Raw genomic sequence first — 27,871 nt, 5'->3', positions numbered from 1 at the left:
ATCCAGCAGTGATTGAATAGCTGGTTCTGTTAGGTCTGGTGTAAAGTAATTTTCGATTTACTAGTGTCATATCCAAAGGGTAGCAAGCACTTGCTATTGTTTGTTTCATGCAATAGAATTTGAGATAAACTCTGGCTCCATGGGCCGAATGGTTCTGAAGGACTACTTTGTCTGTTAAACCTTACAATTTTGTTTTTGAGAAAAAGTGCAATGCATTGAATTGAGAGGAGATAGACTTTTTCATTTATCATTAGTCTTTGGTAGTTTCGAAATTTGAACAAAGTAAGTCTGGAACTCTATTTTAAAAGACTGTGTTAACTCTTTTGAAAGATCTGCAAGAGAGATAAAGAAAAATATACAGGTAGCAGTCATTTGGTACAGGCAATTTTTGGATTTGAAGTCAAATGATAAAAGATTTTCATTTTCTTTCTCAGCATTTGTTTCTTAACCTTGCAGCTGGTGGGTTTGTGGGGAGATTAACTAATAAATGGACCGCTTGAGGGCTAAAACACACGACATATCAGACTCAGGGGAATCTGAGGAGGAGAATGGAAACCATTTGTCCAGTCAACAAGACTTATTCTCTGGCTCTGATGATTTGTTTGGTGACAGCGACGAATATACTAGTGCCAGCTCAAAACCCAAAGGTTGGTCGAAATATGAGTTATGTTCGCATTTTATATGAATAATATAATTGCCCCAAGGGTAATATAACTTGTTAGTCGAGGAGGCGAATGGGAGACTAGACAAAACAAATATAATACTGTCATTGAATTTAGAGAAAACACTGCCCTCATTTCCACTTTATTTAAATAAGATCTCCTGGACCTCTACTGATGATTTTGAAATGTTCCACAGTCCACATCCATGGCTTTTATTTCATTAACCAGGCCCCAAAGAATTCTTAAACTACTTTTATTATTCTATTGTTAATTGTTACTCCTTCCTATCACATCTACCCAAGGTATACACACTAGAGGAGCATGAGAGAATGCATAGTGCAAAGCAGTTCTTTTTAATTCTTTATCGTTCCCAATTCATTCAAGCAATAACTTTACTTTCTATACACTTAATCAGCCTTGTCACATTTAATGGTTATCCAATGGGCAGGATGAGGTGGGGGGTAGGTCAGAGTGAGGGCATGTGCGATTAACATTTTGCATTTATTGATCCATAAATTTGTGAAGTACATAATTCATTTGGCATTAAAATTGATGTTTTATTTCCTCAAAAGCGTTAATCAGTAAATTACTAGGAATGTGTAAACTTGGAGAAGTTTGACTAGATTTTATATATACTCGAACTGTTCATTTGTTTCAGGTGGATTTAAAGATGATCAAAGTGGTTCCAAGTCTCACAGCCATGACAAGAAGAATCATGATTCTATGAAGCAGGAAGATGAATACAACGCTGACACAGATGTAGATGAGCCTTCTATTATTACAATGAATGACAAGGAAAAGAAACCATTATGTAAATATGGGAGCAAATGTTACAGGAAGAACACATCCCACCTAGAAGAGTATTTTCATCCAAGTAATCTTCACTTTCCCTTCCTTTTTTTTTTTTTTGGATAGATCATTAATTTTGTTTGTTAAATGGTCTAGTTCAGTATTAAGTTGTCGCTAGTATTGTTTACGACAACATAGTTGTGCTCTATTTTCTTGGTTGTTTGTGCCATTTGAAGACAAAGTAACTAGCTCATGATCTGTTGTTATCAAGGCACCAGCGTATGATCTTGTATTTGTTATGCATTGTTTATGTCAGCACAGTATAAAATCAATTTGGTTGTAAATGCTGATAACTGCTCCTGTTTCTTTATTTTCCCCCTGTCCTACCCTCGTGGTTTGATTCTAGAAGCATGATCAAATGTGCTGTTTGTGACAAATAACTGTTTATCTTCACAAAAATCTACCAGTCTTTCTCCGTTATAATTTCGTTTACCCTTCAAATAAGACACAAGGCAACTCTCCCCCTCTTCCCATTTGCCGACTTTAGCATTGAAATCTATGGCTATTATTAGATGTTTTATTTCCTAAATCATTAATATTAATAGGTTGTTGAGATTTTTGTAAAAACTTTTTATTTCTTCCGGGAATTTTTCTGCTGTTTTCATTGTTGGTGCGTAAACATTGATGACGGAATTTTGTTGTTTGTTTTTCCATTGGTGTTTGTTGTTTGGGTTATGTGATATGACCCCATGTAGTTGTAACACACAAATACGGTCATATACCTTCCAACCTTTATTGATTGAATGCTTCCATTTTTCATAAAGAAATAAGTCGACGCCTTATTCTAGTTTGGTTTCCTGTAAACAAGTAATGCCTAATTTATAATTTGACATGCCCTCGGCCAATTGATCAATTCTAACTTTACTAATAAGTGTTCTTACATTTAACATTCCAATGTTAAAATAAATTTTCATACTCCGAAAGCATTTGTAAAGTGAGGCAAACAACTATTCACTGAGCAGAGGCTCAGTGCCAACAGGTGTCAGCCAAAACCCTGTCAGAAAAAATAGATACAGTTACAACTGGAGTAGATATGTCTGCCGCCTTTGATACCATCAATCGCCAATCCTTGTTAAAGATTATGAAAGGAATAGTTCTGGAAGATGAAGTTAGATTAATCCGATTCCTTATAAGTGAAACCTGGATAACGACCAAAATAATCAGTGCCTCAGAGGATAAATCATTCCTTTGCAACATTGGTACACCACAAGGAGACAGTTTGAGCCCTGTTTTATTTATCATTTACCTATAAAATGCTTTAAAAGATGTATGTAAATCTGTACCTTCTGCCCAATTACGTTTTGAATTGCATATGCAGACAACATTAACTTTATTGGTCTTCAACAAGTCTGTGTAAATGACATCTGAAAAGCTTTACAAAAACACCAACTGACGAGATAGATGTAATAAAACTGTCAAGGAAGAAAGATGGATGGAGAGCAACGAAAAAAGTAGGATCACTAATAGTTGACAAGGAAGATGTAGAAAGAAGAAAAAGTTTATCGACGGTTGCACTAAATAAATTATTACATATATGTATATATATGTGGATTAGAAAAGATAAAATAAAAATAAACACTAAAATCAAATTATACACAACCCTTGTAAATTCCATGCTTGTTTATAACTGCAGAACATGGGCACTGACCAGAACTGAAGAGCAAAGATTAAACAGATTCCAGAGAAAACAGCTTAAAAGAGTCCTGAATATACAATACCTCACAAAAATAAGCAATAAAACACTGTATGAAAAATGCAATGAAAGACCCTTATATATTCAAATCATGGAGGCAAGATGGCAGCTTTTTGGGTAGGTATATACTCAGAAGAGATGAAAGTATACTGGCTAATAAAGCCATGAATACTTTTTTCACCGCATTTGAACACAAGAAATTTAAAGGCAGACCACCCAGGTCAATTCACACTGTCCTGAAAAGAGACCTAAAGCGTCTCCAAAATAATGAAGAATTAAAATCAAAGGAAGATCTTATGAAATTAGCATCCACATCAAAATACTGTCAACTGTGGAAGGAATTGACACATGATTAGAGAGGCAGCCGAGGTGTCCTGATCGGATGACTAGGAAGTGAAAACCCTTAAGTCAATAAGTCATTAATTTTGTAATCGTGTATAAAAATCTTCAAATTGTGCTTTAAATGAAATCTTCAATGATGGATCTATTGGTATTTTCTATTGCTGTGCAGTTCTGTGTCTAGTGGTATGACACATAGCTTGTGTCCTGTAGGTCCCTTGTTCTAGTCTTAGTTTTGATGGTACATATATGAGTTTTTCGGAAATGGATCTTCACCCACATTTTCTCACCATTTATCAGACAAACACAAAACAAATAAAAAATGCAGTAGCTCCTTAGAGATGTCATGTCCCTTCTTACAAGATAGGTTTTGCTGTTTGCTTGGGACACTTTGTAAAGCATTTTGGATAAGCATTATATAAAAGCTCACATTGTTTTGTTTGTTTGTTTTTTTGGTAGGGGGGGGGACTTTTTTGTATTTTATTTTTAATATGCAATTGCTTTTTCTTTTCTTTTTTTTTTTCACAGAAAACAACCTAAAAAAGAGAAAAACAAATGAGCATAACAAAAATGACGCAATTGCCTCTCCATCCAAAAAACTAAAGAGTGAATTAGAGCCTCCAATGAACAAAATAAAGCCAAATGTGATTCACTCCTTTCAAGAGCTCCAACCTTTTAGTTTTTTCCTTACAAAGGTTTCTGGTATTTCAAAACATTTCAATGAAACAGGTGCTATGAGCTTAAAAGGTGAGATAAATGCATTGAATTGTTTCAATGTTAGATTTTTTTAGATAACAAAGGAGTTTGGTAAAAATAAATATATATATACATTTTTAAAATAATCTCAAAACAACTCCAAAAGCTTATTTGGTAGAACACCCACCCCAAAAGAAAGGGTGTGGGATGGTTTTTATCTTGGATGAGTTGAAAATATAGATCTAGCGGAAAGTAGTTTGCAATGGACTATCATCCTATTCACAGGACAGGCAGCAATTATTGTTACTATCATTTTAGCGCACAGAGACAGGTATAAAACTCAAACTCTATAGGTCTTCATCATCCATCGTGGCTTGTGCTCTTGAGCACGTTGCCGGTCAGCTGTCTCCACGAATCACGAATCTCTGTAGTGCGCATGAAATCTGTGTTGCTTTTTAAGTCACATTTGGCCGTTCTTAGGTTATTTAGATAAGTCATTCTTTGTCTTCCTCTAGCTCTCTTTCCTTCGATCATCCCAGATGTTACCAACTTTTCTATTCCGTCTCTTCTCCACACATGTCCCAGAAACTGTAACTGCCTCTTTCTCATGGTATCGATCAATATTCTTCCCTTTCTCACCATCTCCAACACTTCCTCGTTCGTATACCTGTCTGTCCATGATAGCCTCAACATTCTTCTATACACCCACAATCCAAACCCCTCTAACCTCCTCGTACATTCTTTGTCAAGCGTCCACGTTTCACAACCGTATAAAAGGGTACTTAAAACATATGTTTCTACTACTTTCATTCTTGTTTTCAACTTAAGGTTGTTGTTTGACACAAAAAAAACTACTTGAAAGAATTTCAGGCTTATTCTCAGTTTAAAAAAAAAATACAAACCTATATCGGTGTAGGACTTTTTGATAATTAAGTAGAGAAGTCCTATTATACCAAAATTACATTCATTCATTAACACCGTTACAGTCAAAGCATAATCATAACCAATTCATAAATGCTTAAAGACAGATTAGTCATCATACTGATAGGGTATTCATAACAATTCATTGTCAAGCATTTTTTAAAAATCATTCAATGTATTAGCATCTTTGATTTTGAAGGGGATGTTTACCACCCCGTATCAGAACTTGTCACATTAATTTCATGCCAAATTTAATTTAACCCTTTGAGATAAAATGGTTGAACATCATGCCTCAGTCTATCGTGATAGAACTGATGGGGATATAAACTTATTTCCCTTTGAAGCATTTCTCATTAGAAACTGTGAGTCTTATATCATTATTACATAGAATTTCCTTTCCTCCCAATAATTATTTATGCTCACCATGCATGAGAAAAACGTATTGATAAATAAAGTGTTGCTGCTTTTGTTTTTCAGATATTCTGTCTCCTGAGATGGGTCGCCTTAAGAGCTCTTGCCACTTCAATTTTATGTTTGATGTGTCATGGCTGGTACAACAGTATTCTCACAGTGACAGGTGGGTCCATGTCTCATTAAAAGTATGAGATCTGGTTAGTGGGACATTGGACAATTTGTGGAGACAGCCAAAATTATGATATTCTGATGGCAATTAGACCAACTCTAATTTCCAAAATGGAATATTCAGGGCTGCCAACTGTAAGCTAAAAAAGCATATTTCTATGTTTTTTTTCACCTTTGTAAGATTCTATGCTTTTTCTGTCAGATTGTACTTTTTTTTCATAAGAATCGAGTCTTAACATTCTAATGTATAGTTGAATAATTGTTTTAAAATTCTCTTTCTTATAAGGTTTCTTAAGCATTCTACATGCTTCCTGCAATCTTTACCAATTCATTGTTGTTTGAGAATTTTAAGGGGTTTTGTTTGCATTGCTTCATAAAATAATTTTATTTTTATTTTTCGTGAAGTTCTTGAAATTTTTCACCCTCGCTAAACTTAATTATTTTTATCCACTGTTTCTCATATAGGCAGGCAATGATTGAAGAGTTACATTTTCAAATCGTACACTTTTTCTCCAAATCCTATTCATTTTTTTTACAAGCAATCTTACACTTTTCCTGGTGTTGGGTTGGCAGTCCTGGAATATTGCATTGTATATCATATTGTACTTTGATTTTTAAAGCCGTCATATTTTTAACAATACAGCCAGTGTCATTTTGTTTTTTAAAGTTTTTTAAATGATCGAAGTAATTGGATGTAAAATTTCATCAGTGCTCTTTGAACTTCGTGCCATGTAGTAGAACAAGATCCTTTTTGTTCTTGGCAGGGAGGGATTTAACAAAAAGAAATATATATATCATTGTCATATGTATTGCATTTATTAAAATCTTTTTTATTATTGCCTTATTTTATTTGCATATAAGAAGTGTTAATTAATTATCATTATGCCATAAATTTCAGAGCTCTTCCTATGATGCTTGTCCATGGAGACCAAGGCAGGGCAGAATTGGATCTCAAAGATGAAGCATCTCCTTATCCTAACATCTCGTTGTGCCGAGTAAGTGCAATGTAACTCTCCAATTAAGTATGTACCTCTTCATGTCATAAAGAGTGGTACATTCTTGCAAAAGTTGATCTCAGTTCTGTTGCAGTCAATGAATTGTCTCCATGATATAATATGCGTTGCTATTAAGCAGTATTCATTATTGTCATCATCTCGTCATCATCATCATTATTATCATCATCATCATCATCATCATATGCACATAACATGCAAATTAATCTCACTCCTTTATTTATGCATGTGATATTTCATTTTTTGACAGGCTCGGCTGGATATTCCTTATGGGACTCACCACACGTAAGTAACCACCTTGAATCCACAAATTTAATGATAGCATCTCCTCTTGTCTTTTTTGTCTTTTTCATGGATAATCCGAGTCATCTGATTATTTACTTTCATTACATTTCTGTGTCAGGCGATTGTAAAAATTCTTTAGGATGGTGGTTAGGTTTCCTCAATCTGTGAAAGCTATAGCCTGAGGCAATGAAGAGGTGAAAGAATATGGGGAAAAATATCAAGCCAGTTATTTTCATTTGACAGATAAAACATATATATTGCAGAGTTTGTTTTTTTTTTCCTTTACATGGTCAAGATCAGATTTTTTTTTTTCCTCGGGATTTTGATTTTGTTTTTCTTTGTTTACCAGGATTTTGAGAAGGTAATTTATTTTAATATAAAATATGAAATAATATTCGGCATTCTAAGATACAGATGTTTGATTTTGTAATTTACAATGTTATTGTCTGTGGTAGTTCTGACTAAAAGTATTGGTGAATGAAAAGTGACTATATTATATTTTGCTGTTTTGAAGAAGTATTAGAATAGGTAGATTTGACCTTACATCAAGCTCATGTTATGTATAAATCAATAAAGAATTTGTCGGAGACTTTTTTATTTTAAACTTTATTTCAAGCAAGATGATGTTCCTGCTTTACCAGGATGGATTAAGGGTTGTCATTCACACTGCCAACCTAATCCCCAATGACTGGCACCAGAAAACACAAGGGTGAGAATTAGAACTTGATGTCTCTATTTGTTGATTCAGGGTGAGGAATTGGAAGATATTTGATATTTGAATTATTGAAAGTGTCATTATAAATTTTCTGTTTTTGTTTTCTTTGGGGGAGGGGGGTAAAATCATAGTATAATGTCTTTATTCCATTTTTAATGACAATTCAACACAACCAAGTTTACAAACATTACCAGGGCACAAAGATAAAGATGAATTGGATAATGGATTCAATTCCTAAATGTTGGTCATGTCAATAGATGTCTCTTTCTTTTTTTTTTTCTCATATGCCCTTTGCCCATATTATTATTATTATTATTATTATTATTATTATTATTATTATTATTATTATTAGTAGTAGTAGTAGTAGTAGTAGTAGTAGTAGTAGTAGTAGTAGTAGTAGCAGTAGTAGTAGTATTATGTTATTATTATTATTATTATTATTATCATTATTATTATTATTATTATCATTGTCGTTGCTGTAGACGGTCTTCTTCTTCTTCTCTTCATTCCTGTTCTTCTTCCTCTTCATATTATCATTATTATTGTTATTATTATTATTATTATTATTATTATTATTATTATTATTGTTATTATTATTATTATTATTATTATTATTATTGACATGTTCTATCAATATTTTCAGGATATGGATAAGCCCAGTCTTCCCACGCTTGAAAAGTCCATCTGAACCAGGGGAATCTCGTACCAAGTTCAAAGCTAACCTACTACAATATGTATCTTCATACAAGTCTGCCAAACTCACCACATGGGAAAAAAATATATCAGAGCATGATATGTCATCTGCCAAGTTAGTTCTTATCAACCAATCTTGAACATTTTTATTTTTTTTGTTGGTTGTTTATTTCTTTAAATATTTACTTAAATTTCTTTTTTTTTTTTTATTTTTTTTTTTTTAGCTTTATGACCATTTCAAAGATGTTAAGATGATAACCAATGTATTTTGAATTACGAGCTGCAAATTATAATTTACTGACAAGTTTGATAATGATGATGTGATGATTAATATGTTTTTCTAGCGCTTTATGCTTAGGGCTCAAAATATTTTACATAATCTAAATTAGATAACATAATGCACATACACCTGCACACACAAAAAAAAAAAAACACACACACACACACACACAAATATATTACTAACTTTTCAATTCATTATTTGATATAAAGAGATTTATAACTGAAATAAATTACCTGTACAATAGTCATCACTTTACTGCACAGTGCTCGAGAGAGTTATCCAATAGCACAGTAATCCGATTTGTGAAGGGAGACCTTGCTGACTTTCAGGATGTCAATAAATCATGAATTGTCTCCTCTGATTTATGTAAACAGTGTTCAAGCTCAAATTATCAAATGGGTGAACCAATATGAAAAAATTTCAATTCATTGCTTTCTTGTTGTCATAGAGGTTGGAATACTAAGTATGAATAATGTTGGGTATTGTTTAGGATTAATCTCTGAATTTCACCTTTGTTGAATAGTGCTCTCTTTTAACTTTAAAATAGTTTATAAAGCTAAAAGTCAATGGAAGAAAATAAAGTTTACCGAGGACCATAACAACCGTTGTCTTTTGTTGACTGTAATATAAATTAATGCTTCCAATAATGACAACAGCACTGGTTTCACTTACCAATCTGTATTTGTTGCCCAGGGTACATATCATTGCCTCAGTTCCGGGACGACATGCTATGAATGACAAACACATGTGGGGACATCTCAAGTTGAAAAAGGTACTGTCTAACACCCAGTACATCAAACATGGGTCTAAAACAATAGGAATCCACCAAAGTCGCAAATCAACTATACTATTGTGTTGGAAGCACACATTAATTGTGCCACTATGTGCTAATAATCAATAGCGATCATTTACTCAGATAGGCAGAAGAATCTCATTACAAGATATTGTTTCACAAACACATTACGTAATGTATGTTATTTGACCAGTTGCTCTGAGGACAGTGACATTTGATATCAGTAACACATTTGAATTTAGATTTTGTTTCGACCATTAAAAAATAATTTTTGTTGTTGTTATACTTTTGATTTTAATTATTTGTTTTAATCCAGTCACCTTTAATTAGATACTAAATTAAGCATCATTAACTTTTCATTTCAATTGTCTTTATTTATAACAACCAGAAATTGTAAATATGCGATACATTTATCCTATATCATCCTAAATAAATATGTATGATTTTTAAAACTGATTTTTTAAAAATCCAGATATCAATTATGACTAGTATTTTATATTTGTGTACTTTTAATCAACAAATAGATTTTAAAATGTCTTTTTCCACTAATGTGCTAATCATTAAATTTCAAGTCAAAGAAGAGAGATAGAGCAATGAAAAGTTTATTCATTTTTATCTTTATTATATTTTTAAAATTAATAAGTTATTGAGACTATATACAATGTAAATTGGTGTAGAAAACAAGGAGAGCCATCATCCTTATTCCTATTCTATTATTTTAATTCCACAGATTTTGACAGCTGCAGGACCTGACCAGAGTCTGGTTAAAAATTGGCCAGTTCTTGGACAGTTTTCAAGTATTGGATCTCTCGGAGCCAATCAGGACGCATGGCTCTTGAGTGAATGGGGCCAGTCAGTGTCAACATGCAGAAAATCCTTGCCCTCATCCATCCCTGCTTCCAAACTCAATCTTGTGAGAAAAGATTAATATGTTCTTTTTCTTTGTCTTGTCTCAACAAAAATTTATCTCCCAAAGCCTCCATGGTCTCCTAAAATCGATTCCAAAAGCTAGTACTACCCCGTATTAAGATACTTTTAATTGAAATTCCTCCATGAAATTCCATTTTTACACCAAAAATCCATATATTTTTTTCAATAAGCCTTTGGTTCATTTCAAGTGTAAGTACTATGCTGACCTCATGTAATATACTTACATAATATAACCTTCTTTTCCTCGGAAGCTTTAAAAATATTCAGTTTTGATAATGGTTTAATTGACTGAACTCCATCAAATTATGCTGTTACATAGACAAGCAACACATACATTATATTTCAGTCAAAGTTTTCTTGTAAAGACTATAATGTACTGTTGTCATATTATTCAATCTTTTGTAGACAACTAGTAGATATATATGCCCTGTGGTTAATATTCACTTTGTTATAGAAAGCATGATGTTGCAGATTTGACATTAGAACTATGATTTGATTATGAAAAGATTTTTAAAATTAGATTATCGGATCTCACAATCGCCTATTAAAAGTAAAACAAGAGAACTAGATCTAAAATAATAGAAATAATGAGGAGATCTACATACTGTAGTAGATTGCTTTCACTTTCATAAGTTTAAAATGACAGAGATGTGAAAATGGATTTTGTTGGTGGAAAGTGCTCAATCAAAAGAGCCATGCTGTCTCAACTTCCTTTGCAATCTTATCGTTGGTACCGTTTTACAAAATGTATTTATTTTTTTCTTCAGATGTTTCCATCCAAAGACAACATTCGTCTGAGCCTTGAGGGTTACAATGGAGGGGGTTGTGTCCCTTACTCTATCAAGACAGCATCCAAACAACCATGGTTAACTCCTTTCTTTTGGTGAGTGGATGATGAGGGATAAGTTATATATTTTTGGTTATGAATGTGGTGTGCAAGTGCTGTTGTGATGATTTGTAACTGTATTTTAAACAATTTGTAGTAAATATGTACCTATGTCTTGTCTTTAAAATCAATTTTCACCGCTTTTAAAATTTTGGACTGCCCTCCTTCAAATGAGAATAACTGTGGCCCTAATTAAAATAATTACAAAATTCAAACTGCATCATCATCGTTGTTATTATTATTATTATTATTATTATTATTATTTTTATTATTATTATTATTGCTATTATTATTATTATTATTATTATTATTATTATTATTATTATTATTATTATTATTATTGTTATTATTATTAATTTTATTATTATTATTATTATTATTTTAGATACAATACTGTGATAAGAATTTAAGTCATGAAAATAATACAATACTGTAATAAGAATTTAAGTCATGAAACTGTTCTGATCTCTGATTTAATTATATTTACAGTCAATGGCGGTCAGAGGGTCGAGGGAGGTCACGAGCTGTCCCACATATTAAGTCCTATACAAGATCTTCACCAGATGGCTCTCAGGCTGCTTGGTTTATGGTCACAAGGTATGTATTTGAGTGTGTGTGTGTGTGTATAAGACTATCCAAAGACAATGCCATTAATGAGAAGCTCTAAATAACACACAAAGCAATCATTGACTCAAGAGATAAGGAAATTTGGATAAAAATGAGATACGATACACTTCATTGATTTTAAATTGGAATTTTAATCCTTTCGTCTACAGCAATGTGTTGTGAGAAATCCCTTGGAACATGCTCAGATACTCATTGTCGTTAACCTTGAAGAGGCTTTACATTTTATAATGGCTCTGTTGAAACTTTTCTTATTTTATGGATATATTGAATCAGTATGGATTACACTGTTGGGAATTGTGTTTACGTCTTGTAACATGTGCATTATATTTTGTGGTGTATATTCTGGACTAGAGTGATTTTATGCTTAAATTCAGTGAATTTTAATTTTTTTCCTTGCACTGGAGTTTATGACGATGTTATAGAGTCCCAATTACCAAGTTTACTTGTTTTTGTCTCAGAAAAACAGACAAAATAAATAGAATAAATGGCATTTTCACTGAAAAACAAATGTGTTGTAAAAAAGAGCTTAAACTTAAAGTATACTGAAAGCTAAGTGTTCCTCTATTATATGAAATAAATGTTGCGAATTCACTGAAACATCATTGGTATTGTTTTGTCTATTTTTCTTAGTCTATGTAATCTTTAATTTAATCACTTCTCACTAAGTTTACGGCACTACTACCATCCCTCATTCGGCAATACTACCATCCCTCATTGGTTTTACATGTACATCATTTTCTCCATCCACCCATCCAAATTCCTTTAGTGCCAACCTGTCCAAAGCTGCTTGGGGAGCATCAGAGAAGAAAGGAAGCCAACTTATGATTAGATCCTACGAGATGGGTGTGCTTTTTTTGCCAGAAGACTTTGTAAGAGCAGATTATTGTTTTATCAAATCATTTAATAGACTATTAATTCATAGTCAGCAATATTTGATATACGTAATTCAATAATATCTCACTTATTTAAAAATCCACAACTTGAGATAGTTACAATGCAATGAGTGTTATCATAAAAAAGAAGTGAAAATTGTTGATACAAGGGCTTAATCAATTATTTTCACTCCCCTGATGTCATTATCATATCACAACTTGCAATTGATGTACATATGTGAAGCCAGAGTCTCGTAGATCTGAAAATCGCCAAAAAATACATATCCCAAGGGTAGGAACATGTTAGGATATGTTTTAATGGAAGGCTATTTCCGAAAACAAGTTGTGATGAGAAGAGTAGTTTAACATTAATCTTTTTTTCTCCCAAAGGCAATCTGAGCGTAAATGTTTTTGTTTTTTTCCTTTGTTGAATGTGTCATAGTTCAAGTCCTTTTTATTTGTCTATCAGATTTAAAGCATGGATCACTATATTTTTGGTTGTGCACCCAAAACATTTGTTGTAATGTTTAGAGCAGAACAAAAATATTTTGACCTAAAATTTGACTAACAGGAAGGAATCTAAAATTAGGGACTATTGATATGTATTGTAAAAATGACACTAATGACCTTTGAACTTTTCCATTCTCTAGGGATTCAAAAACTCCTTCAAGGTCAGCAGCCATATAGACCAGTTTACAGACCCGGAGGTCAAAGTATTTCCTTTGCCCTATGACCTCCCAACCACTACCTATGTTAAGGGAGGTAATACATCCATAATTGTTTATACTGTTACTTTTTAAAAATGTAAAAATCAAACTGTTTATTAAATTCATCTTGCTTAATCGGAAAATTTTGTCCTTTTGAGAATAGTTCTTATTTTTTTGTTTTTAGTTTTTATTTTTCAAAATTTCAAATCCTTGGTTAACTCACTTAAGACAAGGATTTTCAAGGGTTTACAACCCCTGCATTCGGCAATTTTTTGACACTTTAAAAGGAAACTTCTTCAAATCAAAACATGATTATATTCATAAATTATAGTTTTAGTAGAATAAAAACAATAAATATGTTAACATTAAAAAAATTTAATTTTTGAAAAACGTAAATTTTGAATAATCTCATGGCACAAAAAATCATGCCAAAATGGCAAACCCCATATTTCCAAGCCAAGCAGCTTAAAAACACCAAGTTTTTTTTAATTTGTCATTTGTGTGATGCATCTCTAGTAAGTTAAAAAGTTCTAATCTTACTTTCAATATTCCATATTTTCATCATTTATTATATCTTCTCCCTCCCCTTTATTCATCTACAAACGTTCCTTCCCAATTAATGAGCTGATTTACCGTTTGGTCTATTCCTTTTAAGATAAACAAAAAGAAAAAAAGACGTTTTATGTAGACAATATCCACTAAAGTTGCTGTAAGTGTGATACAAGGGGTCCTACGCCCACGCCAACATTTAACATTGTAAGAAGAGACAAGACATCTGTAAGTTGCTTATATAAGGCAAAATAAGGACCACTTCCACAAGAATTACAAAAAGACAGATACAGCCATTAAAATTTACACACATCAAAGAATAAAAGTGAGAGTTAAGCATCTTTATATGTGTTTGTGTATGTACGTATGTATGTGTGAGAGACATGAAAATCAAAGCAAAATACAGTCGATCAGTTATGAAGAGGTCTGGTTGATCAGATAGGACTGTGTTAAGCAACACTTGTGAAATGATAATAGATCCAGATGTGCAAAATGATATTTCTCTTTTCTTGCATATACAATTTTTTTCAGTGCAGACTGTGAAATGGGAGAAACTAATGGTAAAATTAATTTATTTTATTTTAAGTATAGGAATCAGATTTGTACATTGAGATAAGGATGAAGGATCGGTAGGGTCAGATGTATGCGTTGCACTGAATACTTCTTTATCAGACTCCAAAAAATGTAAGAATTTCCCCAAGTGTTTTTTTTTTGGCCTCTTTCTCAACTTTTATTCTCCATGAAATTTTTCATGTTAAATGTTTCTTTCCAGATCGTCCTTGGTTTTGTGATGCGCCTTGCGTGGATGCCCCAGACACTTTTGGCAACATGTGGTGCCCTCCTTTGTGATTAAATTCTGTCTGGTTTGTCAATGCCACACTTATAACAGAAGTAATGAGAACCAACTGTTTTCATATTGTAGGCTTCCCAAAACAAGGAGGAAGACTTATGCAAATATTCAGGGAAAACACGCCCTGGCTGATAACTGATAAGCAAAATCACAAAAAAATGTTAGAAGCTGCAGTGAACAGATGCCTTTATAGAGGCATAAAAAAAAAATCTAAAAGAAATAATGAAAAGTGTCACAGAATAGTAATACAGTCACGTCTCTCTGTACACTTCCGTTCACCGTTCCCAGCATCAGGCCAGTAAATTCTCAGGCAATTGCCTGAAATCAGACAATCCATTATTCTCTACCCCAGGGACATAATATTAGGCAAGATAAATTTAAAGAAATTTGATTCCGTATGGAAAAAAGAATTATTTTATTTATTTTTTGTTTTTATTTATGTATTTTAAAATAATTTTGGTGGGGGTTTTATTTTACATGTGTTAACTGTTGTTTTGAAAAAGGAGGTGTTTTTTTTTTTTATTACATGAAAACTTACATTCATTTACCTTAATTGGAAACAATCGCCTTTGTATGCCCAATGACATCAATACCAAGTGACGAGGATTGGTTTGGTGCCATCATATTATGTCAACTGACCAGTCACACTGATTGACACCCATTGGTTATTGCACACACACACACACACACACACACACACTGCATTGCCACAATGATTGAAAAGGCGTGATTGTCTGCCAATGAAAGATGCGACTATAATTGGATATGACAAATGGGATTATACTTTAATCATTTGTCAATTGAAATGAACAAGAGAAGGCGGGCAGACTGTATGGGTATGTGTGATTATGTTCCGATTATAGAGTCATAAATCCTCTATATTGTAATAGCTTGTTCCAAAAATAAATTTTCATATCCGGAACTAAGAAGTTTCAGATTATGGAGTTAAAATAAAGAAGTAAAAATCTGTCCCTAGGCAACCTGTCCAGATAATGGAGACATCCAGATTGTGGAGTTCGAATTAGAGAGATGTGACTGTAATTTGTTTATATGGCCATTATGAAAGTTGCCATACCTATAGAAATTCCTAAATTGAGAATAGAATGTAAATGAATTTCAATTAATGTTTCCATATGGCATGCTCATAATGATTATTGGTGCTACATCCAGTCAAACGAGAATGTTTTGACTCAAATTGTGTGAGTGTGTGAAGAGAAAGCAAGAATGGTTTAAGTTTGAAAGTGATTTTCAAAAGAGAATTTTTACAGTGGACTTCAGATTTCATAATGAGCGCTGATTCAATACGAGCTTTGACTCGACTAGAATGTAAAATTGATGACAGCTCCTCTCATTCAATAAGAATTCAGATGAAGTGAGACTTTATCCAAGATCCACTGACTGTAACACGTCAAGGTTAACCTGATACTAAAGGCCTGTGTGTCTTTACTGTAAAAGTATTCATTGCATTAGATTGGACAAAAGGATGTGAATTTGGTGTAATCTCAATTTGTAAAAATTTGTCTTCATTCAATGTTCAATTAAAAAAGGGGATCAAAGAAAATATGAGGGTTGCATTCTGATGATAATAGTAATAGTCACTTTTATTTGTGACCAATAAAATAAAAGCATTTTTTCTTGTAATTTTTACTTGTGTTTGTTTTGTTGTTTTTTTTTTTTTACTTAAAAAAACAAAACAAAGAAAACATGTATCTCTAATTCTCAATCGTTATTTTATCCAAATCCTTACTTGAAAAAGATAAAGACGGACAGATATCAGTTGCATTGTTTTCCTTGTTTTGCTGTTATTTCTTGTCTTCAAGACCCATTGACTTCAAAATCCATTGATGCAACCAGATTACTTTAACAATAACCTTTAACTGGCCTCTCCTATATATGTGAGAAGTTTCATCTTAAAACGTTTCATTCCTTACAACAAACCTACTAAAAGACCACAATCTTATCACCATTCAATTTCAATCTGTTCTTATTCTAAACATTATAGTTTCCAATTCCTTATTCATACAAGTAGGGATGCTGAATCAGTGAGTGTCATTTATGACAATGACAGACCAAAACTGATGATATTAATAATTGAATACAAAGTACTGTGAGCCGTAGGAGATCAATTCAACTTCAAGGGTGGGGGTGGGTAGGATTAAGATATGCCCTCACTACTCACCCCCCCCCCCCCCCCCCCCCCCCTCCCGGGATGGAATGTTCTAAATACATAATTCCACTCTTGCAGTCTTCTTTGTTCTTTGCACCTTCCATATGGGTGAAACTCTACTTTGAACCACATCCCTCTGCCCAGGGTTTCAAAGTCAAAGCCATCCTAATCCTTGTCCTAACATGCATAAACAAACCTTCCATGTGGCTTATTGTCCTTTTTTCTGGAACTAGTTGACACTAGTTGGATATAAAATGGGCCTGGCTGGAAAGTTTTGCTGATAGTGACAGAGACAGTTGATTGTTCCTTTTAAAGTAGAGAACATTTGTTGTTGTTTTTTAAATTTTTGCCTTGATTATTTCATAAAGTCGACGAAGCTAGAGTCTTACAAAGCTACCCTGCCTTTGGATATGACGCTAGTCAATAGCAAAGTACTTTCTGCAAAATCTAAAAGAACAAAGTGCCCAATCACTGCGGGCTGCTGGACGAACAGATATATCAGAATAAACCTTGACTCAACCTTAGATTGCAACAGGTCCTTTGCTTACAAAGCATATGAAGCAATAGTGCTGCAAACAAGCTGGCTTGACTTACACTACATTATTTTGGTAATTGTTGGTAAACCATTACCAGTGGTCAACAAAGATTACATGTATATAGCCCTTAGTACATTAGAATTTAATTTTTATCCCCTGATGATGGAATAGCATAATATGTAACAGATAGGACAAGAACATGCAGCTTATTAGGCCAGTACAATTTTTGGTAGAAAACAATGCTGCTCTTCACCGGTGGCCTTCACGTCCATCACCGATCAGAGAAGGAAAATGTGGGGTAGAGACATTCCTAGACTAGAATCTGCGTTTAATTAATTTACTTTTTATTCTCCCAAAGTTGCCAATAGTTGCCACAAAAATGGTAAAAAGTTGCCACAAATTTCCTCACTTTCAACTTGAAAGTTTCGACTTGAAATTCAAGTCTCTAAGACGATATAGCGGTAGTTGAATGAGGCAACGGCAACTTAATCTAATGTACTAGAGTTTCTTGTACTTATATTTAAAATATCATTTGTCGCCACACATATGTACAAAAACCTGAACAGAATGAAATTAAAATTAGAACAGCAAATAATAGTATGTCCACCTATCCAAAGATTGGCCATTTTAGCCCTAAATATGAGTGTAAAGTAGATTTTAAAAATAAAAAGTACATGATATCACGTGTAAATTATGAAATCATTTGCATAGCATGTGGAAGGGGCCCGTCAGTATTCTTTTTTGTGACGACACATCCTAACATAATACATAGACATTATACCCATAACATAAAAAAAAAATTAGAACAACAATGACAAAAAATTTTTTTAAAAATTAACACTGTACTATAAACCAGATCGACAACAAAAATATTCAGTACATCCTCTCTGTAGAAGAAAAATCTTGGAATGTTTTGATTATTAATTACTATTACTATTCTTTAAAAATTGTTACCAATGAATTGAAAAAACGTCCCGAAAATAAATGGCAAACAATTTTGATAAAGTTCTGAAATAGTTCCAATTAATTCGCATGTGTTCAGATTTACCAATAAACATAATATAGAAAAAAAATTCTGTGAAAGAGATCATTCCCAATTCAGTGGCTACTTCCTACAGCCGTAATCAAGTGGAAGTCTAATCAAATACTGGCTTTGACTGCATCAGGCAGGGGGATTGTACAAGAATGTATACCATCTACCCTTGCAATTTGAGAGAGAGAGAGAGTTATTTATATTAAAATGATGATAAGGAATTAAATAATGAAAGAGGCAGTTACGGTTTCTGAGACATGTGTGGAGAAGAGACGGAATAGAAAAGTTGGTATGTTACTAACATCTGGGATGATTGAAGGAAAGAGAGCTAGAGGAATACAGAGAATGACATATTTAAATAACGTAAGAATGGTCAAAAGTGTTTTTTAAAGCAATGCAGACTTCATGCGCACTGCTGACAGTTGACCGGCAATGTTCTCAAGAGTACAAACCACGATGGATGATGATGAAGGCAAACAGTCACTTCTTTAAGTAGTGTACCGTACAATCTGGACATTCTTGGTCCGAAAACAATTTCAAAACAAGTAAGGATTAAATAATTTAGATTTTATGCTTCCACAATTCAAACTCTCAACCTTGTAACCATAAGTAAGTACCGTGGTATCTAGCTCTAAGCGACAACGATTCATTGCACAAAGGATAGCTATCCAACTACAGATAAATAAGACGAGTAACAGATGGGTGGATGTTCATTAAACACACATGCACTTCAATGGCTAGTGATGTGGGATATCCTGCCATGCAGGGCACTTAAAAAGTACCTGTGATGTAATTGTAATTAGTTAATAGGCTGCAGTTATACAGACTCGAGTCTGAATAGTCTCCTGTGGCAGTATAGTTTTTGTTTGTTTAAAAAAAAATAGTTTAATTATTTATAATTACATAACATTAATGCAAATCAGAATTACGATTTAAGTAATTATCAACAGGTATTCTACACCAGCTATATTTGATGAGAAAGACAAAATTATAGATCAATTGGAAGTCGAGATAGAAATTAAAAAGAAAAGAGCTAAAACTCTTCAAAAGTAACAAAAGTCAGTCAAAGTAACTGTGGTATAAATAAAAAACTTTTCTAACAACATAACGTGATGTCCAAATAAAATCAGGACAAAAATAAATAATTAAAAAATTACAGTGCGAGACAGGCAACAATCTTTCTACAGTCCAAAATAGGGGTATGAGCTGAGTCAGTGTGATATGGGCAAAATATAATTTCTTCTGAACTCTTTTTCTATTTCTTTATCAATCCACCCTCTGCCTTGTGTCGTCCTCCCTTCTGTATGCACACGCGCATTGGAGTTTGAGTCCGAATAGCCACGGGAGACTATTCAGACTCAAGTCCGAAGTGCCACTTCGAAGTTAATAATGCTTACTTTAAAAAGGTAAAATTATAAGTATATCAAATATTATTAGATTTAATCATTGGATCCCATGAAATGCAAGTTATGAACAATTAGACTAAGATGTGAATGAGAATACAAACAAACCAAAGAATGGAAAGAATGCAAACCAGGTAGATTAGACATTATAATTAAAGTTAAAGTGTAGAGAACTCGAACTGGACTGAGCTACACAGAACAATCAGCTGAGTCAATTTAGAACGAAGACGAGAACCTAATTGAAAATCACCTAATAAAACGTTACAATAACCTGACTGATTACACAATGAATATAAACGTCGATCTTCTGGGATAAGAAGTTATAATGAAATAATATGCAATGCAAGGAGGAAATGAAAACAAGAGTTAACAGTTACGAAGTGACTATTCTCATCCCCCTAGTCTAGGCTAGGATAATGCTAGTCTTCATAATAGTAGTAGTAGTAGTAGTCCACAATTGTTGTATGTTTAATCCAAAGGTTGTAATGCAGTAATTTGTTAAGTTTCTTGTCACAAGTTGCACAATTAAAAAAAAATCAATCAAATCCAAATCGCAAAAAGCCGGCGACGTTTTTTTTCGGTAATTCAATCGGCCCGGGGGGGGGGGGGGGGGGGGGGGGGGGGGGGGGGATGAGAATAGAGGCAGCCTAACAGTTAACAGAACAAAGATGACTTTTCCGGGAACTAGAACTCGGCACGTCTACCATGTCACATGATAATGTGCTATTTTTAGACATACATAAAAATTGTATCTTTCAATCCCATGTGATAAATATTTTGATAACCGCAATATTACAATTAAAGGCCCCAATTACATTCTTTTCTCTGTAGACGAAACAATTACCACAACGTATTCATTTATCAATATTTGCATAGTGTATAATAGTTATATAGTTTGCATACTCACACCCTACAGATGTCAGGATGGCCGAGTGGTCTAAGGCGCCAGACTCAAGGTTGTTTCCTTCCCATGTTACATGGGTGTGAGCGTTCTGGTCCACGAATGTGGGCGTGGGTTCGAATCCCACTTCTGACAATTTTTTTTTTTTAAACCGTAGTAAATTAATTAACTTCTTTTTATTATTATTTTTTTTTTTTTTTTAACCTTTGTAAATTATTTAACTTCTTTTTTTATTCTTTTTTTTTTTACATTCCTTTTTCTTTTTTCCTTTCCATTTTAAAATATTTATTACATCTTGACTTTACATAATCGTCTGCAATCATTAGATATCTAATACTTTTTCGATATAAATCTGTGACTTCAAAGGACGTGAATAAGAAGAATGTAGGAAGCCGACGTAAGTACATTTGCAGGTCTGATAACCCTAATTGTTATGGGCTCATTGTTGTATTGAAAATACTTTCAAACCAACGCAAACTATTGTCCATTACATTTATAGACAGAGTCCATCATTAACCAATTAATTGTTGTACAATGGGGGGAAAAAGATATTTAAAAATTTGGCCAGAAAACTCATCCTTCAAAATATATCGATCGATTTAAATTACCCTCGTCATGGCGGTAGAAGAAATATTATTATGATTACCATCGGCCTGCACGTCGATTTCCGTCCATTTTTACAAAGCTGAAGAAAAAAAAGCGCTATTATTAGAATACGTAACATGATGATCTGAAAAAGTGTTTAGACAAAGTAAGAAAGAGAAACACAAACAAAACAAAACAAAAAAAAATAATTAATTAATTAATTAATAATAATAACAAATAAAATATAAAAAATATCATCGATAATAATATACAACAATATAATAATAATTTATTATAATATAATAATAATTTAAATAATAATAACAACAAAAAATCCCTAAAAAATCAGTCTTTCTCGACTGGGGATATCGTATCTCAGACACCCTGATTTGATTTTTTTTTAAATACGTAGGATCAGGACGTAAATTTTAAACCCAATGAAACAACAACAACAACAACAAAAAAACAAACAAACAAAAAAAAACAAAAAAAAAAGCATAATGTGAATATCTTTTTAAAAAACAATAAATTACAATAACTGATGTATTTAATGTCGATGATTTTTTTTCTAAATAATGAAATTTCTCATAATATGGTCGTGTTAGCTTTAAATTTACTTTTGACAATGTCAGTTTATTTATTGTTACACTCCGTAAAATACCAGTTTAGGGAGGGTGATCACATCAATGGCTTGTTCTAATTGTTGCTCTTGTTTTACAGTTTTATGGCTAGTACTAGTAATACACCATTCGAGTGTCTGTGAATAACAATGCCTTTGTATACGAGAGCAAGCGTGATTTTAGTGAGTTTATTTGTGTGTGTGTGGGTGTGTTTTGTTTTTGTTTGTTTGGCGGGGGGGGGGGGGGGGGGGTTGTTTATTTTTCTCCTTCTCGACGTTTAAGCCAAATCTTGCCACTTTTCAACTGATCTATTATATCGTATTTTGAAAGATCGGACACTACACAATGCAGCGTATTCTACGGTATATCCTTTAAGGAGCACATGCTTTTTCTGTCATCAGATACGATTAAATAGATAAATAAATAAATCTTTACTCCCGCGGCAGACCATACATTAAATTTGAAGTCCTTTATAGCCCTAAGACTCACGGAGACAAAGTTTACCCCTATTTTGTAGCGTAACTGAGCAGTGCTTGGCGTAAGGTACTATTCGACCACGAAGTATTTCCCGTCAAATTTAACAGTATCCGTTCCGGTCACATCTCTCCTAGACCACCTGTGGTTCCTAACTACAAGGATATGTCAGTCTTCCCTTGAAGAAGTGAGTGGACAGAGGGGTCAGAAAAGAAAATCGCCCGAATTCAGGACGGATTTGACCTGTTCATTTACTTGTCACCAAATTTTATCTCCATTTCATGCTGTGTGCGTGCGGGTCTCTTGTTCGAGGTCCTTGTTGAACTACTAGTGCTCTTATAATTTCCGTCACTACCAAAAAAAAACAAGCACCACTTACACCTGAGTCGAGCAGCAGTGCCAAAATTTTGCGATTTATGGCCACACTCATCATTACTTGTCTATCGTGGCACATCGTGGAAAGAGCACATGGTGGATCCACAGGCCTCATTACCAGCCTAAGACGCACTTTCACTACTTACGGCATCAGTGATGAACTCTCATCTGACAGTGGCCCAGAATTCACCTCTACAGTCACAACAACGTTCCTGCGCAACTGGGGAACACCGTCTCTCCTCAGTGGCATTCCCTCACAGCAACAGCAGGGTAGAGATTGGCGTCAAGACCATCAAACGAATGATCATGGACAACACCGGTCGTGACGGGAACCTTGACACAGACTCCTTCCAATGCGCCATCCTTCAGTATCGTAACACGCCAGACAAGGACACTCGGCTATCCCCTGCGATGTGCATATTTGGAAGGCCAATCAGGGACTTTATTCCAATACACCCAGGAAAATATATCCCCCATAAAACCTGGCAAGAGACCTTGACCAACAGGGAAGAAGCCTCAATTAAGAAACAGGCACATGAAGGATGCAGAAAGACTATCTGCCCATACTCGCATTCTACCCCCCCCCCCCCCCCTCCTTACTGTTGGAGACTGCGTCAGGATACAAAATCAGACAGGGCCATTTCCCACGAAATGGGACAAAACAGGAATCGTTATTGAAGTCCGTCAGTTCGACCAGTATGTCGTCAGAGTTGATGGATCAGGCAGAATAACTCTAAGAAACAGAAAATTCCTGCGCCTCTACCACCCAGTGATTGCCAGGGCTCCTCTAGCCACACTGCCTACACCCACCACAACAGTGGCAAAGAGCAATAACTCAACGCCTGCAACACCCAAGATGGTCTCCAACTCAGCAGGCCAGAAAGAAACTCCAGAGACAGTACAGCCCGGTGCTCCACTGCTCGAAGAGCCACCCAGCAACGGTCCTACTGACGAAATTATCGTCCCAACTGAACAACCTAACATACCGATTGCTCCAGCCGGTGATGCCGAAGGAACTCCACCTCCTAGGACAGCTCGCTTGCCCCGCGCTTTGATGGCCCTCCAACCATATAACAAGCCTGGTCTGAAGGAAACGGACCAGCTACCTGAGAGGCGCCCAAGAATTAAATGACTTTCATTTTACGTTACTTAAAACTCGAAAATTATTTAGTATTATTTTTCTAATCTATATCCCTGTCCTCTATGTGCGAAGAAAGCACCATATTATTGCAACTGATCATCATTTTTCTAATTTAATGTCAGTCTTTGTCCCCTACTTGTCAAGAAAGCACTATCCAAAGACTCGGGGGGCATAGAGAATTATAAAAGCCTTACGATATCAGTTATTTTTACGTTTCACTGTTATGTATTTGTTCACAGATGATGCAATTGTCTTTCTTCGATATTCTGTATCTCTGAAATAAAATTGAGATTGAAAAAGAACAAGGTCTTATTCATTTATACTTAGTTTGAGATCACCTATATTATGTCTCATCCAGACACAAGCACAGATCCCCACAAAGAGGAAGACACTCAAATGTTGACAATCACACACACACACACACACACACACAATATATATATATATATATATATATATATATAATATATATATATATATATATAAGTATTAAGTATAAGAGCAAGACAAAGACAGAAAGCAAGTTGGAAAACTAGTTGCATAGAGGACCGCAGTATCAGTAGCCACAGCCTGTAAATATCTCGTTCTGTAAAATGACAAGGTCATTTCAGTAACAGGAACCAGGTTCTCGACTCGCATTACATTCTGCTCAGGTGTAAAATGAGTACCTGGCCTTTATCACTGTCGGGAAAAAAAATATAATACGTGTATCATCTTACAGGCGTCATGTCTCATCCTACATGTTAAGCTTTGCTATTGGCTAGAGACCCAGTGTAAAGCGCTTTTGAGCACCTCGTTGACATTGCGCGATATAAATGATAAGTATATTAAAATATAAGTACAATATATGTATGGACGATTTTAGATTACGTTTATCTGCGCTTTATTCGAGCATTTGAGATGAAACGATCAGATTTGTTTTGTTTGTTTTTAAGGGTTTTACGGCGCTTGCAACACATTTAGGTTATATCAGTGCCAGTAAAAAGGAAGAACATGGGATAGTTGAAAGTTCGAGAAGAATTACAATTAAAACACCCAAGAGAGAGAGTAAGACAAAGGGGAATTGGGAACAAATAGGGATCAGATGTAGATTCCAAGAGCATACCATCAATGTACCTAGTTTGAGATCACCTATAAGTCTCACCCAGACACAAGTACAAGATCCAACAAAGAGGAATACACTCAAATGCTTACATTTCATTATACATTAAAAATAACAGATATAATAATACATAACAGAGAGATGATTTGCAAGGAAAAAAAATATCATCTCCCAAAACAATAACTATGCATTTGACTGTTTCCCTCCCAGTCAAGGACTCCGGCCAGGGTCGGGACAAAACCAAGCAATCCCACACCAAGACAAAGACAGAAAGCATGTTGGAAAACAGATATAAGGGGATAGAAGACACGGTAAGTATCTCCCTGCCCACTGTGGAGGTAGAGAACCCCACCCAGAAAATGGGATAGTAAAAAGTTCTAGAATTACAATTAAAGTGCCCAAGAAAAAGTAAGACATAGGGGAACTGGTAACAAATAGGGATCAGATGTAGATTCCACGAACACACCACCATGTACTTATTTTGAGATCACCTATAAGTCTCATCCGGACACAAGCACAAAATCCAACAAAGATTTTTTTGTTTGTTTGTTGCTTTAGGTCTCTTCCAACACAATTGAGGTTATATGAGAGACCGCTGAAACAAAAAAACAAGCAATCTAACAAAAATAGTACAAATGTAAATCAAAATCATAACCTAAAGATATCATAAGCTAAATTATAAATAACCAAGAACAAACAGGCAGAAGATTTACAGAAAAAAAAAATATCCCCTGTCAAAAATACAATCACAAACCAAAGAAGCAGGATAGGCTAGTAAAGAGAAGAAAAAACCGACATCACTATCGGATCGTACACCCATGCGAACATCATAGGTATATGATTCAAGGGTGATGCTCCCATCCAACCACCCGCTCCAACAAAGAGGAATACACTCAAATGCTTACATTATACATTGAAAATAACAAATATAATAATACATAACAGAGAGATGATTTGCAAGGAAAAAAATATCATCTCCCAAAACAATAACTATGCATTTGACTGTTTCCCTCCCAGCTAGGACTCCGGCCAGGGCCAGGACAAAACCAAGTAATCTCATTCCAAGACTAAGACAGAAAGCATGTTGGACCATCAAGATTAAAACACACACACACAAAATAAGATGTAGATTCAAGGGAATTCTTTTTATATGTGACGAGACAATGTCTCATCCAGGTGAAAGATCAAGATCTCCCCCCCCCCCCCCCCCCCCCCCCCCCCCCCCCCCCCCCCCCCCCCCCAAGATACAGCATAAAAACCAAACAAATGTATAATCAACAGCAACAACTTTATTTTTTCAGCGAACCAGTCATATAAACAAGTACAATTGTTTCTTAATAAATCAAAATTTCCTAATTTTATTTATCAAAATGGGAGAGAAAATGAATTTGCAAATAATGACACCAGACAGATAGAATTGAGTGTAGCTGCTCTTCCACTATTGCTGCCGTGAACACAAAAGGGCACACAAACATTTAAAAAAGAGAAAAAAAAAAAAAAACAATGGCATGGCAGACTGATACTGATATGTTTTTGTTTTTTTTAAAGCGTTTTACTGCACATTTAGATCATATCAGTGCCAATAAAAAGGAAGCTATGGGATAGGATTAAAGCACCAGAGAAAAAGACAAAGGGGAAATGATTATGTTTACGATTTTAAGGGATTTACGGCGCTGCAACAATGGTCTGGAGTGTAAACGTTCCAAATTATTTTTATGTATAAAAAAAATGACATTCTTTTTAAGAGTACAGAGAGCTGTTTATCTATCTGTCCTCAGTTTTAAACACCAAGTAAATTATACTATCACATTACAAACTTGTAGAGTCACTTGTCCAACCACAGCCAAATGAAAATATCATTACTTGATCTTGTTTTTTTTTTTTAAGAGTTTTACGGCTCTTGCAACACATTAAGGTCATATCAGCGCCAGTAAAAAGGAAGCAAATGGGATAGTAAAAACTTCTAGAATTACAATTAAAGCACCCAATAAAAGGCAAGACAAAGGGGAATTGGTTCAAATAGGAAACAGATGTAGATTCCAAGAGCACACTATCAAAGTACTAAGTTTGAGATCACCTAAAAGTCTTATCCGGCACAAGCACAGGTCCCCACTAAGAGGAATCACATCATATATAATATGTAAACATAACATAATAGAGTGCATAACGGAGAGATGATTTACAAGACAAAACATATTATCTCCCAAAACTATACATTTAACCGTTTCCCTCCCAGCTAGGGTATCTGGCCAGGGCCAGGACAAAACCAAGAAACCTCATCCCAAGACAAAGACAGAAAGCATGTTGGAAAACAGATATAAGGGGATAGAAAACACAGTAAGTGCTTCCCTGCCCACTATGGGAGGCCAGGAACCCCACCCAGTGATCTTTTTCAATCAAGGAATGATTCTTATCGATTGAGCTGACCCTGCCCGTTTGTTTTTGTTTTTTGTTTTTAAGGGTTTTACGGCGCTTGCAACACATTTAGGTTATATCAGTGCCAGTAAAAAGGAAGAAAATGCGATAGTAAAAAGTTCTAGAATTACAATTAAAGCACCCAAGAAAAAGTAAGACAAAGGGGAATTGAGA

General features: G+C 34.4%; 1 protein-coding gene and 1 non-coding gene across 5 annotated transcripts in view; both read left to right on the top strand.

Annotated features, from left to right (window-relative positions):
• Positions 1–16,586, top strand: part of LOC144962739 (tyrosyl-DNA phosphodiesterase 1-like) — an 18,497-nt gene extending 1,911 nt beyond the window's left edge. For 3 of the 4 annotated variants that reach the window (XM_078895949.1, XM_078895947.1, XM_078895948.1), the window contains exons 2-16: positions 435–647; positions 1,321–1,536; positions 4,072–4,290; positions 5,638–5,737; positions 6,641–6,737; positions 7,006–7,040; positions 7,657–7,749; positions 8,399–8,563; positions 9,425–9,503; positions 10,255–10,437; positions 11,222–11,337; positions 11,830–11,937; positions 12,734–12,836; positions 13,490–13,601; positions 14,868–16,586. In XM_078895949.1, the coding sequence (XP_078752075.1) occupies positions 488–647; positions 1,321–1,536; positions 4,072–4,290; positions 5,638–5,737; positions 6,641–6,737; positions 7,006–7,040; positions 7,657–7,749; positions 8,399–8,563; positions 9,425–9,503; positions 10,255–10,437; positions 11,222–11,337; positions 11,830–11,937; positions 12,734–12,836; positions 13,490–13,601; positions 14,868–14,944 (1,863 nt within the window). In that variant the 5' untranslated portion in view covers positions 435–487 and the 3' untranslated portion in view covers positions 14,945–16,586. The remainder of the gene's footprint in view (positions 1–434; positions 648–1,320; positions 1,537–4,071; positions 4,291–5,637; positions 5,738–6,640; positions 6,738–7,005; positions 7,041–7,656; positions 7,750–8,398; positions 8,564–9,424; positions 9,504–10,254; positions 10,438–11,221; positions 11,338–11,829; positions 11,938–12,733; positions 12,837–13,489; positions 13,602–14,867) is intronic. The other variant, XM_078895950.1, reaches the window with a different exon arrangement.
• A 4,416-nt stretch (positions 16,587–21,002) lies between these two features.
• On the top strand, positions 21,003–21,120 carry Trnal-caa (transfer RNA leucine (anticodon CAA)). The gene is made up of 2 exons: positions 21,003–21,040; positions 21,075–21,120. It is a non-coding gene; the product is annotated as a tRNA-Leu (tRNA).
• Positions 21,121–27,871: the final 6,751 nt, after the last annotated feature.

The sequence above is a fragment of the Berghia stephanieae genome, chromosome 1 (assembly GCF_034508935.2).
Source record: "Berghia stephanieae isolate SIO BIC M18660-M18661 chromosome 1, UCSD_Bste_1.3, whole genome shotgun sequence".
Taxonomy (NCBI): domain Eukaryota; kingdom Metazoa; phylum Mollusca; class Gastropoda; order Nudibranchia; family Aeolidiidae; genus Berghia; species Berghia stephanieae.
The sequence above is the reverse complement of the archived record's forward strand: the minus strand, read 5'-3'. Positions and strand labels throughout refer to the sequence as shown.